The sequence below is a fragment of the Pyricularia pennisetigena genome (genome assembly GCF_004337985.1).
Source record: "Pyricularia pennisetigena strain Br36 chromosome 4 map unlocalized Pyricularia_pennisetigena_Br36_Scf_9, whole genome shotgun sequence".
Lineage (NCBI taxonomy): Eukaryota > Fungi > Ascomycota > Sordariomycetes > Magnaporthales > Pyriculariaceae > Pyricularia > Pyricularia pennisetigena.
In genome coordinates this window covers 1343763-1368042 of record NW_021940921.1, presented here as the reverse complement: position 1 = coordinate 1368042, position 24280 = coordinate 1343763, and the positions used below count along the sequence as shown (strand labels likewise).

Below are 24280 nucleotides of genomic sequence, written 5' to 3'. Positions count from 1 at the left end.
TAATGGTTTCTGCCATCCTCAGTGGATACGTCGTTAGCCGCTGAATATCACACCATGTCAAAAATCCCGCAAACGTCTTGAACTGGATTAGTTATGAACGCGACCAGGCCAAAGGTAGGCTGCGGGGGCTGACGGAGCATTCAATCTCGGCCCTGGCATAACCACGAGCGAGGTGCTCGAATACCGTACCTCTAGTTTCACTCTGTTAGTGAAGAGCTGTGCCAAACTGTTTCTTTCGATACTTCTAGTCTATCCCCTCATACATTCCTAGAAGCTGTAATTCGACATATGACCTTGTGCTCACTAAAATGAGCGACCTGACATGTCCGCCCGCAATAACTGATGGCTCTACACTCGCGCACAACATCAACGGCACTGAAGCCTTTCCGCAATTTGCGCATTGCGCCTGTGCCGACAACGAACCCTTCCCATTCTCACTTCCGCTTTCTACCGCCGCCAACAACTCTTCCGCTCTCTTTCTCGCCAATCTCAACACCCGCTGTTCGCCCAAGCTAACGTGCGCCGCAGCCCATGCATTCCCTCCCAATGCATAGATGCCCTCCGCGAGTTGTTCTTCTAACTTTTCCAGTTGCGTTCCGAAATTGTCCAAAAGTCCACGGAGCGAGTCCACCAAAAACCGCAAGACTTCCGCTTCGTTGGAGTCGCTGATTTTTTCCGTGGCATCAATTCGCCGAATCGCCATGGCAGCGAGTTCTGATGCACCTGATCGCTGAATACGAAGGTATCGAAGGACATCGTTTGGTAGCGGATCGGTGAGACTGAGGGAAATAGTGGAGGTTGAATCGAGTCGAGATGATACCCAGAGCTTGTGCTTTTGCGCAAAAAAGGGCGCTTCAGGGTGCGTTGTAAGAACGAGGTCATAGTTGTCATTAGAATTACCGGGCATGACAAAGCCATAGAGACGTAAGAGGCGACTATTCGGAACAGATCCGTAGTAGATAAAAACCTGGAAGAGTATTCCCATAGTGAGCACGCAACTTGGTACCAGCAGAGTCAAGATTAACATACCTGATCTCCAGCTTCATAATCCTTCCCCGCAAGAACAGAGAGGGTTTTAGAAGAGGCATCGTAGGCGTGACACTGTTTAACGTTGTCCGAGTGATTCAGCATGTCTGCGAAGGGCGCCAAAAGTCGAACCGAATTTCCATCGGGCAGTACGAAATCCATTGCACGACTCCACACGGTGCAGAGAGCCCACTTGTACTAAAAAAGGGAGAAGAAGCGTTAGTGGTCAATTCACAACATCCATCGCACGTGAGTAACACCTACATCTTCAATAGTAAATTGTTCGAGTGGAAAAATATCCCGATGCTGTAAAAGCAATCGCATGACCAATGCCCTGTAATCATCCTCTATCCGTTGCTTCAGTTGCTTCGTGAGGGTGTACAGCGAAGTGCCCGCGCAGACCTCCAACTCATCCTCAGCAAAGAAGATGCTGGAAGAGTAACTTGGAGGTAACGCTGCCACATGGCTTCGCAGGCCATCGTATCCCGACTCACGCGATCGGACAAAGAGAATGTACGTCGCCAATGTGTCCTCTACAGACAATGGTGGCCGCGCAGAGCGCAGGGCTGGCCCCAGAAGTGAATCGGCATAAGCCTGCTCGACTGTCCAGAGACTGCCGCATGGAATGGTGAGAATCTTTTCCCCTTCCTTGAAATGCCTCAGTGTTCTGACACCGCGCCCGGTGATGGGGAAGTCGGCAAGCTCCAAGTCGTCCAAGCCTACCGCTCCAGTTTCTTTCAGCCAGCTTTCCATGGAAGCAGATCAGAGAGGTACCGTGAAGAAGTTATATTTACGCTTATTGACGTTAGGCTTTCGTTAGTAGAGGTTCGGCTCTTCAGTTTGGAAGGTCGAAATTGGGCTTTTCGTGTGCGGAGGTAAAACGGCGTTTGCCACCCGCTTGCAAAATCGGGCCGAGAGTGGCGCAATATTCAAACCCCACAACAAAACCCCGCACCTCTCGGCTTCGGGAGGGCATCCAGCAGAACCTGAACGCCAGAGGCAGAGACAAAGAGGAATGGCAAGTTGAGCTTGTCCAAAAAAAATACAGAACAGTTCAAGCGTCTCCAGAATAGCCGCCTGCGGCACACGATCACCATAATGGCTTCGGATATCGTTTCCGCACTGACGTTTATCATACAGTTTGGGGTTGAAGTCAAGGACAGACTTGACTCGCTCAACCAAGCTGCCGACGAACTCAAACTGCTCAACGTTACCCTTGTGTCGTTATTGAAAGCATTTGAGAATCCCACAAACAAGATCAACACCGAAGGCTCCGAGTTTCTGGTTATGCTAGAAATTTTGGACAGCATCAAAGATTCTTGCAAGAAATGCGCCAATGCCCTAGATAAAAACCGTGCTGGAGCGACAGATGCGACTAAAATAGAGTTGTATGGCAAGAAATTTTTCAAGCGGCTATGGAATCTCTACAGGATCCCTGATATCCTCACAGAAATCCAGCACAAGGCCGCACAACTACAACAAATATCCATGGCAGTAGTCGTGGCATCTACTTTAGTTGTCAACGACGTTAGGACGCAACAGGGACAGATGAGTGGGAAGGAAATTGTGGAATCCGCCCATATTGTTAAAGAGACAACTTTACATTATCTCAGCACGGATCTTGCTAGCATAGACCAGATGATGGGAAATCTTATGAACGAATGCACAAACCTTCGGCAACAACTTCAGGAAGCTACTCTGCTTCCTGACACTTCGGCTATTCAAATTTATCAAGCGCAGAACCCAGAAGCAGCATCGTTTTGGAAGGATCGGTTCCAGAACGACGAACTCAATGTCTCAGCATTCCGATACGAGGCAAGTACACTCAAATGGATTTTTTATTCCCAATACCTCTGCATCCTGCTGACATACGCTTACTTTACAGACGCTATACGTTTCTTGGGCACGTTTCGTACATGAGGTAGAAGCGTCTTTTGTTCTCAAAAAGATACCGACTGGGGTTTGTGAAGCCAGAAACATGGAACTCGCTCGCCAGGAAGGATCTTGGTATCGCATCGATCAAAACGGCACGCGTCGTCTTTCTACTATCCGGCCTCTTTGGCTCCCGCCTCTTCGGTCTGCTCTCGATCCCCTGCACAAAGGCTACGTCAAGCCTCGGGACTATTTCAATCTTCTCCAAGACTCTACATTGTCCGACACCCTTAGAAAGTTGACCCTCGAAAACGCAGGCTACGGTATGCTTGTCGAATGTGAAAGGGCTTCCGGGGATCTTGCCTTACCGGCGGCCATCGAATCACCGTCCGATCACGTCGGCTGGATCTCTGCACAAATCGTGGCCGTTCCAGCACCCGATGAACTTGGAATCATTACCGAACGAGAGGTCATGAAATCAAACGGCGAGGACCTCTTTGCTTACTTCAATGATGCTGCCCCAGACGTCCACGTTTACGTACGTTACCTGCAGACAGGTCAAATCGAGCGGAAGAGTCTCTCAAAGCAAGTCCGTCCGATCGGTGGCATTAACATCGGCGCTACGCTGTCTGTCCGGTATGCACTGGAATCAGGGGGTCATGCTTGGAGCTGCGACCTTCCAATCACCGAGTTCAAGGCATGTCACGGAGGACAGTACATCATTACGGCGGGTGTGGGTTCGAATGCCATCGTGTTTTCCACAAGGCCGCTCAAGAATTCCTTTGACACCATGTTGCGTCATGAAGACAACTCCTCGAGTTCTGTCATACCAGAGTTAGACTGTACGCTTTTGGGGCCATCGAAGGTATTCACCGACCCACCAAAAGCTGGCGAAAAGGTTCAGGTACGTATTCTATCTTCTAGAACCTCGGCAATGAATTTATTAAGGGTTGACTGACATTCTTTGATTTGGCTAGATCGAGCACAATGGGCGTTGGTACGACTCAAGAGTCACAGTTGTGGACGGCGATGAGATAGAGTATATCGATTGGGACTGTTTACCAGAGCAAGTCTCAACCAATTCCACGGAAGCTCAGGATGGTAGTGGAGGGGATAAGAATGATAGCGACAGCTTTGGCTTTACCGAAGAGCAGCTCACACAACTCGGGAAGGGCACACGGCGGCTGTGGCGACCATGGTGCAGAAACCTCAGGGCGTACGATGTTCGACCTTATCGTTGCTTCCATATCGGCGACTCTGTCGAGGCACCCGTCATGTATCCGGATTTCCGATTCCATTACTATGTTACAGACGACTCACAGCTCTACTTCCCTGCTCGAATCGTTGACGTCCAGGGGGACCAATATGTGGTCGAATTCAGCCCTGCGCTTTCGGTTCATGAGTGGTGGCCAGGGAGGATTCCCAAGGGCGAACAGGTAGAGACTGTGCCAGGATCTGGTGTCAAAGTGGAAAACCCGTTCGATTTTAATCGCGTGACGTTAGGCATGGATCAGGTACGCCCTCTCTCCGTGGGGCCACGACCGGCTCTGGGTGTTCAGTCAGTGAAGCCGTCTTGGTGGAGTTCATTTCAGGGTGTTCAAATCTGCAGTCTTGAGGATCTTTTGGAGCGGAGTCTGTGGAATAATAACGGCGATAGTCAGCAAACGGGTGGCATATTATGAGTGGTTCGTCTTTTCCCCCCGCCATGATCAGAGGCCGAGGGATGCATAGAGCATATAATACTGTCATCATCGCGTTCGCTATACTCATCATCTACCACAATACACCACCGGAGTCAATGCCATGAGATGCGCTGTACCGAGACTGCAATGGACCTTGATGGCCTCCGCCTACCTTGAAATGTCCTTTGAACTCTGATCAGATGTCAGAGAGCGCTACAAGCAGAAGTCGGTCAAATAGAGGTGGTACATCGATTGAAGCATGAGCGCGCTCGTTGGGTTTTATTTTGATCCGACCACGTTTGGATTAGAAAAGGGTTGTTTATACGGCCTGCGCCTTTCTCAGAGACGCCCAGCGAAACCCATTTTGATAAAAGCAATTGAATGTACACAATTTAGGTTCATGTCTTGATGAGATGAGAAACGATTCAGTTTTTGTGGAATATGAATGTATTGGAGTGTGCCCTTTTGTACTCAAGACCCCGCCTTCGATACACGATCCCATCGTCTCATTTCATCTCTAGGCCCAAATGTACTACTACATAGACTAACATTTTGTTGGGACAATCGTTTGGCCATGAGAAAACTTGGTGTGATTTCTTGGCTGCAAAGGCTGAAAGATGGTGTCATTACCAGCCCGTGTATGTTCTTCTATTTTATTCGATAGTGGAAAATAATGCAGTCGAGTTACTACATCGCTAATGTTTCTTCAAAAGCTTGTGCACTCTGTGAAACCAAATTTGAGAGGCTTCGTGTAAGTTGAGAAGCCTTTCCTTTATCAATAGAGGTTAGGGAGGATTTCGATATTGGAGGCGGCTGAAGGTATTTATACCGCCACCATTTGGCCTTTGACGAATGAAAATGCTCGACAGGGTGGGCAAATGTACTTACTACCACTAGGCGGGATTGTGTTCCCCCGTATCGCAACCCACAATCATCAATCGCGAAAATTGCAGATTGGATTGGCCAGGGAGTGCTAACTTGCTCATAATCGGCCTTGGAACTGGGGAAACGCAGCCCTGGCATTATCCTCAGTGTTTCTCCCAAACCTGAAATAGAGAACGAATCTCATAGGCACCAAGCATTCAGTCCAACGCTCCGGACATATTTTCCCTCCTCGACCTTTCCACCTCTATTGTGGAGCGCACATTGCAATATCGTCGCGCCCCGCACAGCATTATGGGGCTTTTCGGGCGGAAGAAAAACCCCAGCGGAGCTCCCTCGAGTTCGGGAAAACAATCCAGTCGCTGGAAGAAGATCTGGCGCTGGAAATTGCGCGATTCAAACAACATTTCACCAGTTCAAAATGAATACGAAGTGAACAATGCGGCCAGTGTTACCGGACCGAATGGTTAATCCAGGAATGCTCCAAACACAGCAACATCTGTCGAGTTATTGCATTCCGAGTCCTGCCCAACGAACAACAACCCAATCCCGAACGATGGCCGTGTAACGGCAGCCTTAACGTCTTCATGGGATCTGGCATATGAAGCTCTTCGAGAAGAGAAACCAGAAATAATGCAGGCATACGAGGAACTGCTGTCCAAAACCTTGCCTTACCTAAAAAAGACATCCTATCTAAGGAGTCTAACGAGCAGGCGAGGCCACTCCACGCGTCCAATACCGAAATAGCGGAACGAAACGCACAAAGTGATACAAGTTCACGGAAAACAATGGAAGACATCATCGTTATGGGCCAGAAACACATGGAGGGGAAGCAAATTGCCGTTAAGGTCGGGACGCAGAAGTTTGTGCTACAAGATCAGATGCAACATCTTGTCACAGGTATCCAATTTGGAAAAGACTGGATCGACAATACGGTGCAGGCAAGCCCGATGGCAAGTACTGCCTGGGCGGGCGTTTGCTTACTTTTGCCCCTTCTGACCAATCCGGACGAAGTCGACCAAGCAAACAAGGAGGGTTTCGCGTATGTTACCCAAAAGATCCAATATTATACAGATATGGGTCTTTTTGCAGGGGAATGAGCAGATTTCCAAACAAAGGCGAAAACTCGTTTACGAGAACTTTTTATCGAGCTTTACAAGGCAGTTATCGACTTCCAAGCCCATACCGTATTGCGGTTCTTCAGGAGCCGATTCAGCAATTTCGTGAGAGATATTGCGATATGGGACTTTTGGGAGGAAATGCTCCAAAAAGTTAAAGGGTCAGTGCGCGATGTCGACGAAAGGTCCCAGCAAATGTATTCCAACGCGACCAAGGGAACATTAGACGAGCTCGTCCAGATGACGAGGGAGGTAAAAGAAGACAAGTGTCTACAAGCTTTGAGACGAGGACATTATATTTGGTACAAAAAGCGCCTTCCAAACCGCGTATCAGATACTTGTTCTTGGTTCCTCAACCATGAGAGCTATCAGTCATGGCTAGCGGCCGAATCTGGTCCATTGCTGGTCTCGGCCGATCCAGGGTGCGGCAAATCCGTCCTCGCGAAATACCTTATCGACTCCAAATTCGATTTCAGGTTATCCAAAGAAGCTGCAATATGTTACTTCTTTTTTAGGGACCCTGACCAGAACACGATTGAGCTGGCTCTGTGTGCCTTAGTCCCCCAATTGCTTTGCCTGCGCCCTCAGCTAATGCGGCATGCCCTGGCAAGATACAAGCAGGACGGAGCAAAGCTTGCCGAAAATGTCACTGCTCTATGGAATACTCTGGAGAGTGCTAGCGCAGATCCAGAGGCTGGAACTGTTCTGATTGTTCTTGACGCTTTGGACGAATGCCGTCAAGATGAGCGCAACATGGAAACTTTGTCACAATTCATCCATGAACATTTCCATAAAGGCAGACGAAAAAGCTTGAAAATCCTCTTGACCAGTCGGCCCTACCAAGGAACGATTTATCACATTCAAAAACTCGAAAAGTCCTTTTTCAGCATCCGAATTAAGGGCGAAGATGACTCGGAAACGATTAGCGAGGAGACCAATGCAGTTATCGAATATCGCGTTAGCCGTTTCAAGTTGGATATGGAGTTGGATCCAACCCTTATAAAACACCTAGAAGAACGTCTTAAAGGTACAAAACATCGTACATATCTCTGGTTGTATCTCGTTTTGGACCACCTGAAAAAAACCATTTTAAGAAGACCTTACTAGGGATTGACTCTGCCATTCAAACCTTACCAGCCACAGTGAATGAGGCGTATGAGGAGATTTTCAGCCAATCCAGCGATCCAACAAAAGCCAGGAAAGCTATTCTCATCCTCCTCGCTGTATATCGCCCGCTTACTCTTCGCGAAATGCAAATTGCAGTCGATTTGAGTATGAATACACGGTGTCTGGGAGATTTTGACATGGAATCCGACGAAAATTTCAAAACGCGTCTTCGAGAGTGGTGTGGGCTATTTATTACGGTGCACGACAAAAGGGTCTATTTTCTCCATCAGACGGCGAGGGAATTTCTCCTGCCTATCGCAGTGTGCCTGCCGGGCCCTATTATCACCAGAGCGTGGGCACATACTTTGGATATGTGCCAAGCACACGCGGTTCTTGCAGAGTCCTGTGTGGTTTATCTTCACCTCCGAACAGAAAAGGAGGTGGTAACCGAGCTTATGGACTATTCCGCCAGACATTGGGGTTCTCACTTCCGCGAAACTGATGTCGAAAATGCTGCCATTATATCTTTCGCGTCAAATATTCGTGATCCAAATTCGAACCATTATGCAGCGTGGTCTGAAATTTATCGTCAGTTTGCCAGGGGCTTGCTGGAAAATGCTACAAATCTTATTTTAGCATCCCATTTTGGGCATAAAGGGGTGGTTCGGATGCTGCTGGATACAGATAAGGTCGACGTCGATGCGAAAAACAAACATGGCCTAACGCCGCTGTCATGGGCTGCGGCAGAAGGGCACGAAACCGTGGTTCGGGTGCTGCATGAATTTATTCATAACAGGTCTAGGCATGACCCAATCCCAACTGGTGTTTCTTCTTTGCTTCGAAACTCAGAGTGAGGCTCTCTAGATTCTTCGAGCCCGCCGAGATCGATGGTCTGCACAATGAAGCTGGACGAGTGTCCTTCACGTGGAAAGAAACAGCGTATCCGGGAGTAAATGCGATCTAACAGCAGGATAAGGCACCTTGTCGTTTGTTGATAGCCAAACGAGCTGCCTCCTGCGTGTTCATAATGTCTTCGGTCGGCTGTGGAGGGTCGGTTATAATAAACACGCTCCTGCTAGTATTAATGGCATCAAAAACATTCCCCTGCCATGCATTTGGATAGACCTCCCCGCAGCAACCAGCTCAAAGTTTTATAAACATCCTGTCGTCCAGCCGCTGATAGCAAAATTGGTCTACAAATAACAAGCCCGCGAGGTGCCTACGATCAGAGCTTGGCATAGAAAACGGGGATTGCTCTTATAATTATTTATATACTTCCGCCCTTAAACTTTTCCAATCCCTGAGGCACATTAACCTTTTCGTCCATCTAAAAATACAGTCCAGGGCTGGCTGCTGGCCGGCTCACTGCATTAGAAAATCGCTTTGCAACCCACCATCCTACGCCTAACCCGCGACTGTCCCCTCTCAAATACCTTCGAACCTTCTAACGCAATAACGCGAGGGGGAACGGCGAAGAGTACGTGCTGGACACCGTCTTCCGACAACCCCAGGTCTCAGCCAGCCACCAACCTGCGTGCAAGAAATACAGTATTTCCAAGCTTACGCCGCTCATTCATAAGAAATCGTAGCCAGCTATTTGAGGGCACATTTAAGATATGATTTGTGCAGCATCTCTTTAATGCCGTTCAGCAAGTGGCGGGTCAGGGATCTGCGTCCACTCCTGAAGCTCGAAGCGCCATTACGCGAGGGCATTGACAAGACTACGTGTATGGACTGGGAAAGATTATAGCCTTTAAAATATTCTTTTCAAATGGGTTTATGCTAATAACTCAAAATATATAAGTTTCCAAGTAGGTAAGAAGCCCCAGGTCCAGCGCCTAAACTAGCCATGTTCGATCTTTTTCTTAAAAACGATCTTTATTTTCTTCTATGAATAATCATATCAGATCAAGTCGCGGTTCCCATTTCGTGAATTAAACTCACCGGAATGCAATCTTTCAGGGTGGAGGATCCACATCGTGAACTAGGCAAACTGTTGTCAGCACTTCCCGCCACCGAGTCCTTGGTTTTGTTCTGGAACATTTCGCTGGTATCATTCTTTTCGGAGGCTTCAAAACTGTTCGCATTGCATCCCAAAGTCGTCGGCTTTTCCTCAATCTAGACTGCTGTTAACAAACATTCACCGCAGGGATATTGTTAATCTCACCAAATCAGTCGACGATGGGGGCCCTGCCCGATTCGCCGAATAATAAATGAAGGTGTTATCGCCCTTTTTCATATACGACCAAACGTCGAACCCGTTGCATTCAAGTTGATGCAATTTTTGAACCACAGTTCTTCTCATCTGGGCATCCTTCCGCGATAAGTGTTTTTTCGTAATTGAGCGTTGCATTTTAGAGCACGTATGAGGAACCTACCTCACATGAACCGGAGAATGCAATGTTCTTAATAAATTTTGACCACGATTGCTTTCCGAATTGTTTCGCGTGTTCAGCCTTCCGTATCCAGGAAGTTGAGAGGTTCGGAAAGCCTGGAAGCTGGCATTAAACGGGGCTCAAGCTATTCCTGAATCCAGGTAAGAGGGTGTGGCAGGCCGGATTCCGTTAGCGCAGTGGGCTCGGATTTAAGACCTGCCAGAGGTTACGGGCTGTGCGAGTAGTGACTAATTATTTGATTCTGCGCGAAATGCCCTGCAGAAATGGTTAGCGCTGCATAATTTGTTAGCAGATGCTAGGCCTACGTTACGAACCGTATGTCCTCCGTTTGGCAGGCTGTGTCTGCCTTACGGCGCCACAGGCAGCGTCAGCCACAGACCCGCCGTCTGATATTCTCCAGTGGTCGCGTATGGTTTGGGTTAGCGTTTATGCGCAAGATCATCAGGCGGCGCCAGAGTAATGTAATATGTAGCTATAGAATGATTATGAAGTGGTAAGGGAGTGTTCCGATCAACTTTAGAGTATACACAGAAGAATTTCATTTATAATGACAGCGAAAATATTTTAACGTGAGCCACAACGCGAGAATCTGTGATGCCTCTTTGATCCTTTCTCAAAGATACCTCCTTCTTGGCTTAGCTTGGCCTTAGCAGTCTTTCCCTAAATTTTAATACGCGTCAATTTGATGAGGTCCCCCCCGGCATATAGATGCGAATATATTACTGCCAGCTCGGACACTGGCTTGCACCGTTGAGGCTGTTTGTCAAGACAAGTACGCCATGAAAACCTGGACTCGCTGGTGTGGACGACATTGCTAGTGTTTACAGTTTTGCCCACCATACTAAAGGCAATCTTCGATTTTGACAGGACGATAACGCCGCGGGTTCCTGCAAGAGAAGCGATTCCAGTCCTTTTGCATAGTGGCATAGCATTCCCATCCCAAGCCCGACGACCAAACTCATTTTCTCTGTGGTTGACGCTCCGAAACCCGATTTCCCTTTGGTCAACGCTTCAGAAGCCGTGTGATCCAAAACACGCTTCCTACCAACGAAAGTCCCGTCAACGTACCAACTGCGTCGCGAAACGTTTCCTTGTATTCTTCACGCTGTTTGTTACTCTCGCATGTGACCATATGCGGGCACGGAACGTTTTGTTTAAGCGTGAAAATCTGGACACATTAGCCCCGCCGAAGTATGACTACTTCCTCAGCGAGCATGGATGTAGCCAATCGTGTCACTTGCGGCGACCTTGTACACAAGAAATTGGTTAATCGGTTGCCCACGCTGGTCAAGGACGTGGTGCTGTTTAAACATTTTCCATATGTAGCTTTGAGTGGTTGTAGCAAGAAAAGGTAATACTTTCCGAGTCTTCTTAAGGTGTTTTCTTATTATTTAAGTTTTCCAAGAGTCGATAGTAGCTTTTGATATCCCAGCCGTGCAGTAATCCAGCTCAGCCCCTCCAGCTGGCTTTGCGCAGCTGCCGCGGTGACATTAGATGCAAAGCATATATGGGTAGACGGCAAAGGTATTGCCACTGGTTATTACCAGCTTATCCACGAAATTTTGTACGTTGATTGTGTTTATTTATTACCATGGTTTTGGCACGGTTGGACAGGATCGCAATTCCCTCCTCCATCCGAAACCCCGTTCTTCTAACATCTCTTTTGGTACATGCTCCCAGAATTGACATTGCGTCACGATTGTAAACCAGTTTTTATAGTTTTCAAGCCCAGAAATATCATCTCCCGAGCCATGGCACCACGTTACGATGCCTACAGACACGCCGCTAAATGCTATATCAGGCGTGGAAAACCGGACGCAACGAGCGATTGCGAAACAGCGCATTCGCGGCATGACTATGGGTGCCATGGTTTGTAAATTGATGAGGGGGTGGTCTTATCAAAGGGGCGGCAGTAGGCCTCTCGCATGGCATCGTGCGTCTCTGGACGAGTCGCGATTGGGCGCAACTTCCGAAATGTCACCCTCCAAAAGGCGGTTTGTAAGGTTTCGTGTCCACAGAGCATCCTTACGAAGAAGCAGCACAGATAAAATTGAAACAGTTGATTGATGCTATTTAGTTACTGTCTGATTCGCCAAGGGTACTCCATAAGTTACAGGAATCGATCCCCTTCAACTTTTTTCGTCCCTGCGCAACTGCTGTTTGAAACTGAATTTGATTCTCTAATTTTGCAACCCTGAGCCCAGACCCGTGATTCGCATTCAAAAAATCTTTATCAGCAAAAAGACAAAAATGCTCGTTGAAGCTGCGTCGTAAAAAACTTTCGTAAAAAGGCTCGACGTCTTGACGTAATCCTGAATCAGACTGTGCTTCTGCCTGGATACGTATTCCTAACGCATCTAATATGTTGTCTGATAACGCCGAATTGGTGCTTATAGCTTCAGCGGCAGAGCGTCGTACGTAGCTGTCCTCGTCTTTCAAAAGTTCCACAAGGGCGGCCATAGTTGAGTCCGATAACGTCGACTGTTTGCCTATAGCTTTAGCGACAGAGCTTCGGACGTAGCTGTCCTCGTCTTTCAAAAGTTCCACAAGGGCGGCCATGGTTATGTCTGATAACTGCCTTTGAGAATGGCTGAATCCATTTAAAAAGGTCCTTCCGAGACCAGGAGCCCTCAGTGCCCGAACTAATACCCATTCTGGAAGCTCTGATTCTCTTGCAAAAGTTGATGAATCTGTAAAGCTCATTTCGAAAAACACCCATTGTAGTAGTAGCTCTTCCCTCTCCTTTCGGAGCTCCATTGGTAAGCTGACTGCTTCGTTTAAACAATTCATAACAAGTCTTTGATGTGCTGGTCCCAAAACGTCAACAGGATCTCTGTCAATCTCTTGGAAGAAACTGCTGATATTTTCCTCGCTTCCTTCACCCAGAAGCCCAGCAACAAAACGCCACATAATGTTGTATCGTGCAGTGTATTTATTCCTTTTGAGGAAATCTGCAGGGAGGATCTCGCAATTGCCTTTCTTTGGGTGATTGAAATCAACACATTGCAGCGGCTGTTTTTCCGTCCCTGTCCACATCCGCACAAAGTATTTGGCAGCAAAGTACTCTTGGAATGTCAGGTGTATGAAATGGTGGCTTCGGGTAGATGTGTCTACTGAGTCTGAGCCATCCGAAGTTCGTAAAAACGAAACTCGTCCTAGGATTTCGTAGACTGGCAAACCCTCAGGTCGAACGAGCTTGTAGACAGCCGCGCGGTGAGCTGACCGAAACTCAATTAGATTGCTGTACATGCCACCGAAAGCCAGAAGCTCGAGAAATTCAATCTCTTTCTTGACTTGGTACTCAACCTCATTGGGATCCATAGTGTCGACGTGTGCCTTGGATTCCTTCAATCTCTTGATATCCTTCTTCCAAAGCCGCTCGACAATAGCTTTATAGACTTGGGTCATCGTTTTCAACCCGAATTATCCTCTAAAGTCTTGTCCCAAATAATGCAGAGTGCGTCTAACTGGATTGGGATGCGAACGAGGCTTCGCATCAGCGGGCTTTTCTGGAGGAAAGATTGGATTTCTTCGAAAATCCTTAGCTCTGTTACGTTTTTCAAATATTCGTCCACCTGATCGGAGCGGAAGCCGATTGTCTCCAGTTCGAGGTCGGGTTCTTGAAAATCATGTGGAAGTGACACGTGGGGTCGGGTCATAATGACAACATTAGTCTGGTTCAACATCCCGATAAGGAAATCGAATATATCGGGGTTTCGTTGCTTGTCCAAAAGCTCCGATATCTCATCCAGACCATCGAGGATAAAAAGGGTACCGCGGGCAGTGGAATCCTCCACATGCTGTCTTAGGGCGCTTGCAAGAGAGGCGCCATGGGCATGTTGCTGGAAATAAATATGACGAAGCATCTCCGTCAAACCGTACCTCCCATTGTTCCACGTCTTGAGGTTTCGCAGGGGCACCCAAAATATGCTGGAAAATAGGTTTTGCCACATGCCCTTCTTGAAGTCATGTACAATCTTCTTACATAAAGTGGTTTTCCCAACGCCAGCACGACCTCGAATAAGTATTCGTTTTGGCTTTTTCGTTCGATCGTTAGGCTGCCTGCGCGGTTCAAAGAGCTTCGATAGCTCTACCCGATGATCTTCTTGGGGCGTTTCAACCTTGAGCCGAGCAGCAAGGGAGAAGTGCTCGGATTGCAGCAGGTGGTCTTTAGACCTTTGTTTCGAATTGTCATCACGTGGCGTCGCTACCAATGCGAGGTTGATATAGCATTGGTCCATTGGCAAAGGATCACCGGAAAGCCTTTCGATCCGCAGCCTGTCCTCGCTGTAATGGTTTTCGTATATCCATGATTTTGCTTGCTCAAGCGGCGCTCCCTCGCGGATGTTTCTGAGGATGTCTGAAATTTTGTCCACAACCATTTTGTAATCTGGGTCATCGGGGCCACGGAACTTGTTCATGAGAACATGAGTTCGCTCTAGTCGCAGTGGGTTTGGGACGCGGTCAAGAACTGCCGAACTCATGGTGACCAACTGATAGCTGTTAGTAAGGAAACTTGGAAATATAGGCTGGAAAAGTATCCTACTTGTTTTTTTGAATGTGGCAACAACCAAGATAGGAGAGGGGCCTTGGCTGGGAGGTTTGTATAGCCCGCCTCGTAGAAAGTAAATACTTCAAAGCCCTCTTGGTTCTTATCGTTACAAAGCTTGTCAAACTCATTGACAAGTAAAGTGAGGTCGGCTAACGACGACTTCACCCAACCTAGTAGGCTGGCCACGCGACGACCCCGAATTGAAGCCCAGGTCCTCAGGCCTGGCTCTGCCCATCTGGCCACATCCTCGAATGACGTGCCTCGGAATGGCGTGGCGAGAAACACTATACCGCCCGTTGCTTTCCAAACCGGTAGGTACTCATTCTTGGCCCTGACGAGAGCCCTCGCTAGAATAATGCCGCCAAGACATGACGCAATGAACAGAATTGGTCGGTCCTTGCGACTGAGCCGCTCGTTTGTTGCGGATGGCCGTGCTTGAATACCGGCAAGTAGCCGTAGGGCAAGTTGTTCAATGGTGTCTTCTGCTGCGTCCAACGTTTCAAACAACTCAGCCGGCCAGTCACAAGTGAAGATACGAACATTGGAGACTTCCGCTGGTAGCATATTTCCGTCCTGCAGCCAGTTCACTTTATGCCCGTTCTCTTTTTTGAATTCCCAGGTCTCTGGCGATCTGGTATCGAGGCCGTGTACGGCAATAATGTCTATGCCTTGCTCTTTGTCGGCAGGTGATTTAGGAGGTGATTTAGGAGGTGATTTAGGTAATTTGACCTGTTGCAGATAGACGCCGCGCTGCTTTTCATGGATTTCTGCTGGCAAAGCCGCTGTTGTCGTTTGAGGAGCGTACGGGGACCTGCACAGCCAAATGAAAACAGCCGCTGCGACTCCAGCCAGTATCGAGATCGTCCAAACTGGCCCCATTTCCACGGAGTCGTTTATGCCAGATAAGCGGTTCGATGTTATGGCTGCACAAAGACAACAAGATCCCGGGGGTTATTAGGTAGGAAGTTGAGTGAATTGCGTTAGATGTAAGGCTGGTGTATTGCGCTTTCAGCGATGGCGGGTGAAGATGCGATGGTGGATGGCGGTTTGTTAAGGGGTAAGGAATGAAATGGAATAAATGATCAGCAAACTGCGAAGGGTGGCACAACAGCAGTAACACAGCAGTGGGTTCGTTAGTCTCAGCACTACATAATTCATGTAAGCTGCATCCGTACATTATAAGAAGTAATTATCGTATGCAGTGTGCCGCCTAGAGAGTTCCAGAACGGCTGGAAGTGGTTCATATATGGAAACTACAAGCGGTGATCACCAACACTCATGCATGTCTTGTATTACGAATAAAACCGGGCAACCACCGCACTAGTCAGATAGTATAGCTAGAATCCAGACCGTGGCAGTGCTGGATATATTATTCAGCTTGCTGTTAATTAATAGCGCATTGCGCAAAAGATGAAAAAGAAAAAGAAAACGGGGTTTACACCCACAGCTGTGCTATAAAAATGCACAAAAGCAAGCGCAGCAAGCGCTTGATTAAGCATATGGATGAGGCGAGGTTGGAACGGGCGTCTTGGCACGCAGCATTTGACGCATATCTATCACACACAAACCACGCTGTGAGCGTGGGTTTGCCCCTATTTCACATTCCCTGATTGGTTTGTGTGCAAGAGCAGTACTAGAAAATTCGGCTTTTGTACTATTTGTCGCAGCTATTAGCCGATTGCATGCTCCCAAAAGCCGCAACTTATTGGTGCCTGTTTACGTGGCAGGGAATGATTGGAGACAAGTTGATCACAGCTCGTGTCAGTAGGTTATTTGTAGGTGTGTAGGGGTAGTTAGGCTGCAAGTTGCTAGGTGATACATAAGTCGCGACCTGAAATCAATCACCTTTTGCAGCAAAAATCGAACAAAAGTCGCAGGAACGCTGAGAGGACATACTGGATCCAAGAACGATGGAAGGAGGCGAAAAAGTTGGAGGTGTTGGTGATTGATGTGAGAAGGAATCATTTGGTGTGCAACATCCCGACACACAGCAGCATGGCCAATTTAGCTTATATTTGAGAAGGCCAAAAACAGTATGTCGAAACAATACGGTTAAATTTCGGCAGCGTTTCCTTGGAGTTGACCATCCCAACACCAAGTTTTCCTTTTTAACCTTTATAGAGTGGTACAAGGTTCATGAAAAAGAAAGGTAGGTTCTAGTTGCGAACAAGCGAACCGGCTTTTAAGGCGATTTGTTTAGAAAATAGGAACTTGGCCTGGCGATTAGCAGGTAACCGCAACATGGAACATGTCAGGTGTTCTTTGAAGCAGTTGCAGTCGTGGAAAAAAATCTGATAACTGAGTTCCTGTGAAAATGAACGCGCAAAGGGTGGCCGCCCTGGGGACAGCTGTCTGGGTTCCAGCCATCCGTATCGATTTGGTATTGAGGTCTTCAAAACGCGCGAAAAAAAAGTAGCTCAAGATAAGCGTTCAGTCGGATTCTTCGCATATTACATACATTGGTGTTCTTCCCAGTCCGCTCGAAACAGTAGCTGGCCATAAAGGACTCCTGTATATTATATTGGGTAACTGATAGTAAAATCTTGTTGGCTGAAGCACAGTCACTTCATGTTTGGCCTCAGAAGAATCCACTAGCTCCAGCGGCTCGTAAAGTATTCGAAGGCTTCAGAGAAGCAGCGAGTCAAAATTCGGCATAGGCAGACTGGGTTTTGCGGGAAATTTTGTCTCGAAGCATAAAACTAGCCGATCGACATAGACTGGCAACCACTATATTCCCTCGCGTTGCTCCAGATAACCTCCCTGTCTCAGCTGGTCGTGCCACCTCCGTCTTGATCTCCGTAGCCAGCATGAGTCTAAAATAAGATAAACCATAGCGAACAAAACTGCCAACCCGAAAACGCATATCGGCCAGAGAATCGCAAAAACAGCAAATCCGTATGACGCTTTCACGAAGGTTTCGTTTCCTTGAAGATGTTCGGTCGCGAGGCCAACCTGCATCGCCGTAAGGGCTAAAGCGATAAACACCGTAGTGGCTACAAGCCATGTAATGTTGTTCCGGAATAAACCCTCGTAGTTATTTAATGTGCTGAAGTAAGGGGTCATCGGCTGGAACATTACACAACGACACAGGAAATTAAGGCGAGAAAGCCGCAGTTCACCAAGTCTAAACCGTGGATGAAATGCGTCGGGCTGATGTGTAAGTATTTCGTCCGCCAGCTGCTTCCATATTGTAAATTGGATGGGCGAGTCGTCATCAAGTCGAGGCAGCAAGCCCTTTTCGTTTGCGGTTCGAAAATCACTCTCGTAAGAGAGCAAACAGACATAGGAATATAGAAACCCCAAGGATATTTGCCAAAGCTCCTGCCGGCAGTTTTGTTGACTACTGTTGTGTCGACAGCCCGCTTTACATACGAGGTATTCGGCCCAAAAGCCTCGATCAAGCAAGAATCTCGGAAGGGGTTTGATGTAAATGGTCCCGCGATTATGCCAAACCAAATGCAAATCCATGCGCTCGCAAGGCACAATATCGCGGCCGATAACGATCTGTGAAAGCAGCGGACTGACGGGACGTTCAGATCCTGCAAGCCACAAGTATGGCATCAACTCTTGTGGCTTTCCCAACGATAGTTCGGTCTGGAGGAAGCTTTGGACATCGGCTGCCGGAAATTCCGTAACGCGATAGCCATTCACGCGTTTGACAAAGCACGCAGGCAGTACATGCTCAGGCTCAGCTGTCGGGAGAGCCGGGATGGAAAGGAGCCCCGTTCGGAACTGTTATGGATTAGTTACCATCACGTAGGCATTGGCAGGGATAATCATCATACTGGAGGGATTTGTGTTGCGTGAGCGGCCATGGTACATTGCTCGAGATGAGAAGTTTGATATGGTAGGTTGGCTGTATAGTAAAATCTTTTGCGAGGAAATGACGGCTGAAACTTATGCCTATATTATTAAAGCTGGTTATTGGCAGCCGCTGCATTTTGAGCTCTAACCGCGGGTTGCTGACCACCAACTCGTAGCTCGACTAGTGCATAGTTGCGTGTCTTTGCATTAGCGTGTACGCAAATTGACTGGAAGGGCTAAATATTCATTTGCCAAGGACGTGGCGCAGTATAGATATTTTCCATATGTAGCTTTGAGTGGGTGTAACAAGAAAAAGTAATCCTCTCCGAGTCTTCTTGAGGCGCTTTTTCTTGGAAAGCCAATAGCAGCCTGTAATATCCTAGCCATGCAGTAATCTAACACAGCCCCTCCAGCTGGCTATGCGCAGCTGCCGCGGGCAAAGGTGTTGCATATGGTTATTAACAACTTATCCTCGAAAATTTGTACGTTGATTGCGTTTATTCATTATTTTAGCACAGTTGGACAGGATCACAATTCCCTCCCACACCCGAAATCCCGTTTTTCTCCTACCTCTTTCTTTGGTACATACTCCCAACAACATTAACATTGCGTTACGATTGGAAACCATATGTTATAGTTTTGAAGCTTAAAAACATCATCGCCGGTAAACCTTTAGCATGCTATAAATCTCACGAGAATTATGGAGCACCCTGAGCTAGTTCAAGTTGCTACGCTTGCCGTGGCGACTTTGGTCTTCTACTTTTTCCTCAGGAAGATATTCGTTCGCGTCCCATCCACCTTAACTACGCGAACCCCAGAGAACCCAACTGGCATACCATTAATTTCCCCACATCCGCGCAATGTCAGCGTGCACAAATTCGACCCGAATCTAATTGCAGCAGAAACAGACATCGACATTATCGCGATCCATGGCCTCGACACAAAATCTCCTGATACGTGGACCTGGAGAGATCCAAAACACCCGACTAACCCTGGAGTGAACTGGCTTGCTGACAAAGATATGCTTCCGGAAGCACTTGGCAAAGCCTGTATTTTCCATTGCGATTGGCCTGCGGATCTCTTTGAATCTACGGAATTTGCACCGAAACACATTGAAGAGCTAGCAAGACTCCTTCTTGCTGGCCTCCAAAGGCGGCATTCCAGCTCAGCGTCCAATGCAAAGCTAGAAGATCGCCCTGTTGTTTTTATCGCATCCTGTCTAGGGGGTATTATTTTGATGAAAGCTCTCACAATGGCTGAGAAAGAGTTTAAATCTGTCCAAAAGGCGACAAAAGGTGTTGTTTTCCTCGCTACTCCGTTCTCCGGTACCTCGTTTGCAGGTATTGCCAGTTGGGCCGGGTTATGCTTAGAGGCTTTAGGACTTGTTAAGCGCCAACGGGTTTCCCAGCTTCTCTCAAACCTGAAGGGGCCGACCTTTGCACTCGGCGAGCTGGTAACCAGTTTCACAAGCCTTTCCGAGGTCCTTGGAATTAAGGGTCAAGTTTTTACATTTTATGAAAGCGGCAAAACGGACCTATTACGCGGAAAAGTTTCATGGATTCCAAGGTTTTTGAGCAATCCTCAAGTGGTAAGTTGTATACCAACATCGTCCGAAGTTTGCTTTAGAACAAGCATTTAAGTGAAATTAACATTACTTAGCTTGTTAATCGCAGTTCGGGAACCCTCCAGTTCGTGCAGAACCCTCTGCCACTTGATCGGCGCCACCTTCTGATGAACAAGTTCAGCGGTCCAGACGACCCTGGCTACATATTAGTCCACCAAAAAATCCGCGAAATCGTCCGTTCAATACAGCAAGGGACTCCAATCCAACAAGCGGATGCCGCAATCAGACGTTGGTACTCTAAAGAAAGGCTTCGGATCGAGAGGCTTTCTGGGGGCTTGCTGCCAATGGAGCAATGTTACATCAATTTAGCGATTGTAAAGCAATCGAGTGACCATGCAAACCGTCCATCAGAAGCAACCGCAGAAGCACCGTCTCCGTTTTCGTTAAACTCTCGATTGAACATTACACAACCTGTGGAAACGCTGCAGGTTACGCTTCCGGAACTGTTCGACCCACGACCTACTGGTGACAAGGAAAAGAAACCCCCCCGCAGAATTTTGATCCGGGGCCGCGCTGGGATGGGGAAAACCACACTGTGCAAAAAAATCGTTCACGATTTTACACATCACCAGGATTCTCCGCACGGTCGCATGTGGAGCAATATGTTCGACCGCGTGCTTTGGGTACCTCTTCGAAATCTCAAGCAAAGTGATCGATGTCAGATTGCGGGGTATAGTTTTCAACACCTTTATACACATGAATACTTCTCTGAAAGCCCTGATTTATCACATGCATTGGTGGACGAACTGGACAAAACAGAATGTGCCAAAACATTATTCCTTCTCGACGGTTGGGATGAAGTGGCGACTGATCTGAAGGGCGATATGTCGAAATTCATCTTGCAACTGCTTAATCAGCAAAACATCATTCTCACTTCCCGGCCGCACGCTAGACTGCCAAGTGCAATACATCGTTTGGACCTAGAGCTTGAAACGATTGGATTTTATCCAGAGCAGGTTGGAAGTTATCTTCGGGCCTCCGGCTTAGACTCGGGCTCAATCGCCGACATCCAATCCTTCCTCCAAAGACACCAATTGATGCAAGGTCTTGTACGCATCCCGATTCAACTCGACGCACTTTGTTATATATGGAACAATGGCGATGCCAAAACTCACGTCACAGAAGCGCTACAAACCATGACGGCTGTTTATACAGCCATTTGGGAGAGCCTTTTGAGGAAAGACGTTGTGAACGTCGGCAAATTTGACAAGAACGAAGCTGAAGAAACCGATGCGTACGTGATCCGCCGCGAAATGGAAGACACACTTCAATTTCTCGAGGCGCTGGCCTTCGCCGGAATGTATTCAGATCAGATTGAATTTGGGCCACGTGACCGAGAAATTATTTGCGAATATTTCAGAAACAAAGTACCTTTGGAAGCGAAAGAACTTGCAAAAGTTGCAAAACTATCCTTTTTGCGCCCATCGGATCCATCCTTGAAACCTCCGGAGCAGCACTATCATTTCATTCACCTGACTTTCCAGGAGTATTTTGCAGCACGATACTTTGCCAGGCAGTGGAAACAAGGACAGCAGCTTGAATGCGTCGCACTCAAGACTAAAAAATGCGTCAATACCAAACCTGTCAACTTCTTCCAGAAACACAAATACGACATGCGTTATAATATCGTGTGGCGATTTGTCACTGGATTGCTGAATGACATTGATGGAGGTGAGCTAGTTCGTTTTTTCGAAGCAATCGAGCAAAGGCCGCGTGATCTGCTTGGCCCAGCACACCAACGCTTGCTTATGCACACATTGAACGAGGCTCCTCACAAAAGGCTTGAGCTGTATCGAGATAATCTTGAGGAGGAACTAACCAAATTGCTATTGGTTGAATACAAACACCGTAGCTACTCTTTACTGGCTAGAGAGCCGGAGTTTCCAATTCGAATATTGGAGAAATTCGTTATTCAGAACAAAGGACCGCCCGGTTTGGATGTTGCCATATTGAAATGCTTAAGATACCGGTATTCACGGCTATCGGATGCAATGTTGGAATCCATAGCGGCACGGTTTAAAGACGAGGACTGGCATGTGCGAACGGCGGCCGTTAATGTTTTGGGGAAACAAGCAACGCTGTCGGATGCAATGTTGGAATCCATAGCGGCACGGCTTGAACACGAGAACTCGGATGTGCGAGAGGCGGCCGTTGATGTTTTGGGGAAACAAGCAACGCTGTCGGATGCAATATTGGAATCCATAGCGGCACGGTTTAAAGACGAGGACTGGCCTGTGCGAGAGGCGGCCGTTGATGTTTTGGGGAAACAAGCAACGCTGTCGGATGCAATGTTGGAATTCATAGCGGCACGGCTTGAACACGAGAACTCGGATGTGCGAGAGGCGGCCGTTAATGTTTTGGGGAAACAAGCAACGCTGTCGGATGCAATATTGGAATCCATAGCGGCACGGCTTGAAGACGAGAACTCGGATGTGCGAAAGGCGGCTGTTAATGTTTTGACTAACCGGTCATTTTTGTGCGACGCAGTTACTAATCGGTACAATGGTCCATTCCAAAATGAACTGCGACTGAGAAGTTTTGATGAGCATATAGTTTGGCTCGATACTAATGGCTACGCCCACCTAATAGTCGGGTTTAAGGTCATTGGTACTTAGGAAGAAATGGGTTCAGCAGTAGGTAGAATATTATCCCGTCATGTTACTATTATCTTTTTGCCAGATTCGGTGTGATCGTTATGCAGGCAGAACTATCGACTTTTAACTATCAGATTTTACATGTACGAGAATAAGTCGGTTTATTATCTAGTTCACTGTGTAATACCTCGACAACTTGTTTCAAACATATCAGAACGGCCAGGACCAGCCTACGGAAACAGGCCTTTGGAGGCCGGTGGTGTAAGCATTGGGATCTCCTACGGCCTTGTCGTAGGGTTGGCCGTCGGCGTTTTCGTCCCAATCCTCGTCGAAGATTGAAAGCACTGCATCGGCTTCAACGGGCAGGGCGCATAGAATGGCAATTTCGAAATCGGGACGCCCTGCAGGGCGCGGGGGTGGGCTGCTCATCGGTGACTAACAAAGAGTGATGCGGCGTCAACAAGTCGTGCAGTGTACAAAGGTACAAAAGCGGTTAAAAATACACGAGGTTAGGGAGTACACGGTGCCAAAACGGATTATACAGACCTTAGCCATCGATCGGGTTTTGGGAAACCCTGAGTACAAAGGACAAACAATGGCGTTTGGAAAGCTAAGAGTGCATTAAAAATAGTTTCCGATGGATAACGAATATTTGTCGTGAAATGCGCACTAAATCAGTGTGTACAATGGGAGGAAGAACAACGACAATAGGATGAAAGAGAACAGGGGATATAAGCGTGGGGGAGGATTTGACGCTTATCAGTATATCCCAATTTGTCAGGAGCTTAGCCACAGCTACCCCTCGGATACCTGTTGGTGGTGAGGTAGTGTCGTTCATCTCCTGGCATGCATGCATGGGCTTATGCTACGATGCAATACCTCCACAGCACAAAGAGACAGAGTAATTGGCGATTGTATGATATATGTGAATGCCTTGGCTCACCCAAAACGGTTTTAAGTTGGTGGCCCGGCGCCGTTCGGGGGTGGAAACGGTGGCTATGGACCCCACCCACACCACACCGTCAACCTCGTCAGGTGCGGTGTTATACGTAGACAATGAAATACATGTGGGTCAGGGAAAATATCACCTTGAAGTGTCCGTGTAACGCTGTGGCTAATACCATAATTCGCTTTCGCAGACCAACAAAATCTGCTAACATGGCCGATGAAATGCAGAGCACTCGCTAACTTCCAAAATGGAATGTGCTTTGATGGAAACTACCACCCTGTAAGTTGACTCCAAGTTACGCTAAATTTTTCCTTGCTTTTATCGACAACTCGCGAATCGGACCTTACAGCATACCCAGCGACTCGCGGCAGCCTCGAAACTATGCGCTAGTAGCATCACCAATGGAAACCCCGAATCCGTCCGTGTTTTTGAACCTGCAGCTCCACGCCCTCCGCACCCTTACCAGCATGGAATGAACAGCTTAAGCAGAGCGCCACAATCAAAAGAGGCTGTTTCCTTTCGCAAACTTCCGATCATGCAACATACCGCACAAAGGCCTCTTAGCGCCATTTCTGATATACAAAATGGCTAATAAATCCATAAAACCTCCCGAAAATTGGACATTCCTCGGAGTATATTACAAGACGCCGGGTGCAATTCCAAGCGAGGTATGA

The 24280-nt window shown here is 47.7% G+C and overlaps 10 protein-coding genes across 10 annotated transcripts; 5 read left to right on the top strand and 5 right to left on the bottom strand.

Moving 5' to 3' along the window:
* Window positions 1-244: 244 nt before the first annotated feature.
* Window positions 245-1779, bottom strand: PpBr36_10330 (uncharacterized protein; the record flags this gene model as incomplete). The annotated part of the gene is made up of 3 exons (XM_029897442.1): window positions 245-967; window positions 1030-1224; window positions 1291-1779. 3 exons carry the CDS (start codon window positions 1777-1779, stop codon window positions 245-247), a joined length of 1407 nt encoding a protein of 468 aa, XP_029744318.1.
* A 345-nt stretch (window positions 1780-2124) lies between these two features.
* PpBr36_10329 (uncharacterized protein) lies at window positions 2125-4580 on the top strand (the record flags this gene model as incomplete). The annotated part of the gene is made up of 3 exons (XM_029897441.1): window positions 2125-2938; window positions 2997-3802; window positions 3876-4580. 3 exons carry the CDS (start codon window positions 2125-2127, stop codon window positions 4578-4580), a joined length of 2325 nt encoding a protein of 774 aa, XP_029744153.1.
* A 1071-nt stretch (window positions 4581-5651) lies between these two features.
* On the top strand, window positions 5652-6209 carry PpBr36_10328 (uncharacterized protein; the record flags this gene model as incomplete). The annotated part of the gene is made up of 2 exons (XM_029897440.1): window positions 5652-5928; window positions 5956-6209. Coding segments are annotated over 2 exons (531 nt in total), but the record flags the coding sequence as incomplete, so codon positions are not given.
* A 41-nt stretch (window positions 6210-6250) lies between these two features.
* On the top strand, window positions 6251-8541 carry PpBr36_10327 (uncharacterized protein; the record flags this gene model as incomplete). Its single annotated transcript, XM_029897439.1, has 3 exons — window positions 6251-6542; window positions 6567-7607; window positions 7688-8541. The coding sequence occupies 3 exons, from the start codon at window positions 6251-6253 to the stop codon at window positions 8539-8541; spliced, it is 2187 nt and encodes a 728-aa protein (XP_029744158.1).
* Window positions 8542-9595: 1054 nt separating this feature from the next.
* On the bottom strand, window positions 9596-10040 carry PpBr36_10326 (uncharacterized protein; the record flags this gene model as incomplete). The annotated part of the gene is made up of 2 exons (XM_029897438.1): window positions 9596-9805; window positions 9855-10040. 2 exons carry the CDS (start codon window positions 10038-10040, stop codon window positions 9596-9598), a joined length of 396 nt encoding a protein of 131 aa, XP_029744157.1.
* Window positions 10041-13496: 3456 nt separating this feature from the next.
* On the bottom strand, window positions 13497-15514 carry PpBr36_10325 (uncharacterized protein; the record flags this gene model as incomplete). Its single annotated transcript, XM_029897437.1, is given in 2 exon segments — window positions 13497-14612; window positions 14630-15514. 2 exon segments carry the CDS (start codon window positions 15512-15514, stop codon window positions 13497-13499), a joined length of 2001 nt encoding a protein of 666 aa, XP_029744160.1.
* Window positions 15515-17362: 1848 nt separating this feature from the next.
* Window positions 17363-18103, bottom strand: PpBr36_10324 (uncharacterized protein; the record flags this gene model as incomplete). The annotated part of the gene is made up of 1 exon (XM_029897436.1): window positions 17363-18103. One exon carries the CDS (start codon window positions 18101-18103, stop codon window positions 17363-17365), a length of 741 nt encoding a protein of 246 aa, XP_029744159.1.
* Window positions 18104-19139: 1036 nt separating this feature from the next.
* Window positions 19140-22678, top strand: PpBr36_10322 (uncharacterized protein; the record flags this gene model as incomplete). Its single annotated transcript, XM_029897434.1, has 2 exons — window positions 19140-20027; window positions 20099-22678. 2 exons carry the CDS (start codon window positions 19140-19142, stop codon window positions 22676-22678), a joined length of 3468 nt encoding a protein of 1155 aa, XP_029744154.1.
* On the bottom strand, window positions 21976-22535 carry PpBr36_10323 (uncharacterized protein; the record flags this gene model as incomplete). Its single annotated transcript, XM_029897435.1, has 2 exons — window positions 21976-22508; window positions 22529-22535. 2 exons carry the CDS (start codon window positions 22533-22535, stop codon window positions 21976-21978), a joined length of 540 nt encoding a protein of 179 aa, XP_029744155.1.
* Window positions 22679-23853: 1175 nt separating the features above from the next.
* Window positions 23854-24280, top strand: PpBr36_10321 (uncharacterized protein; the record flags this gene model as incomplete). The annotated part of the gene is made up of 2 exons (XM_029897433.1): window positions 23854-23885; window positions 23956-24280. 2 exons carry the CDS (start codon window positions 23854-23856, stop codon window positions 24080-24082), a joined length of 159 nt encoding a protein of 52 aa, XP_029744156.1. The 3' UTR covers window positions 24083-24280.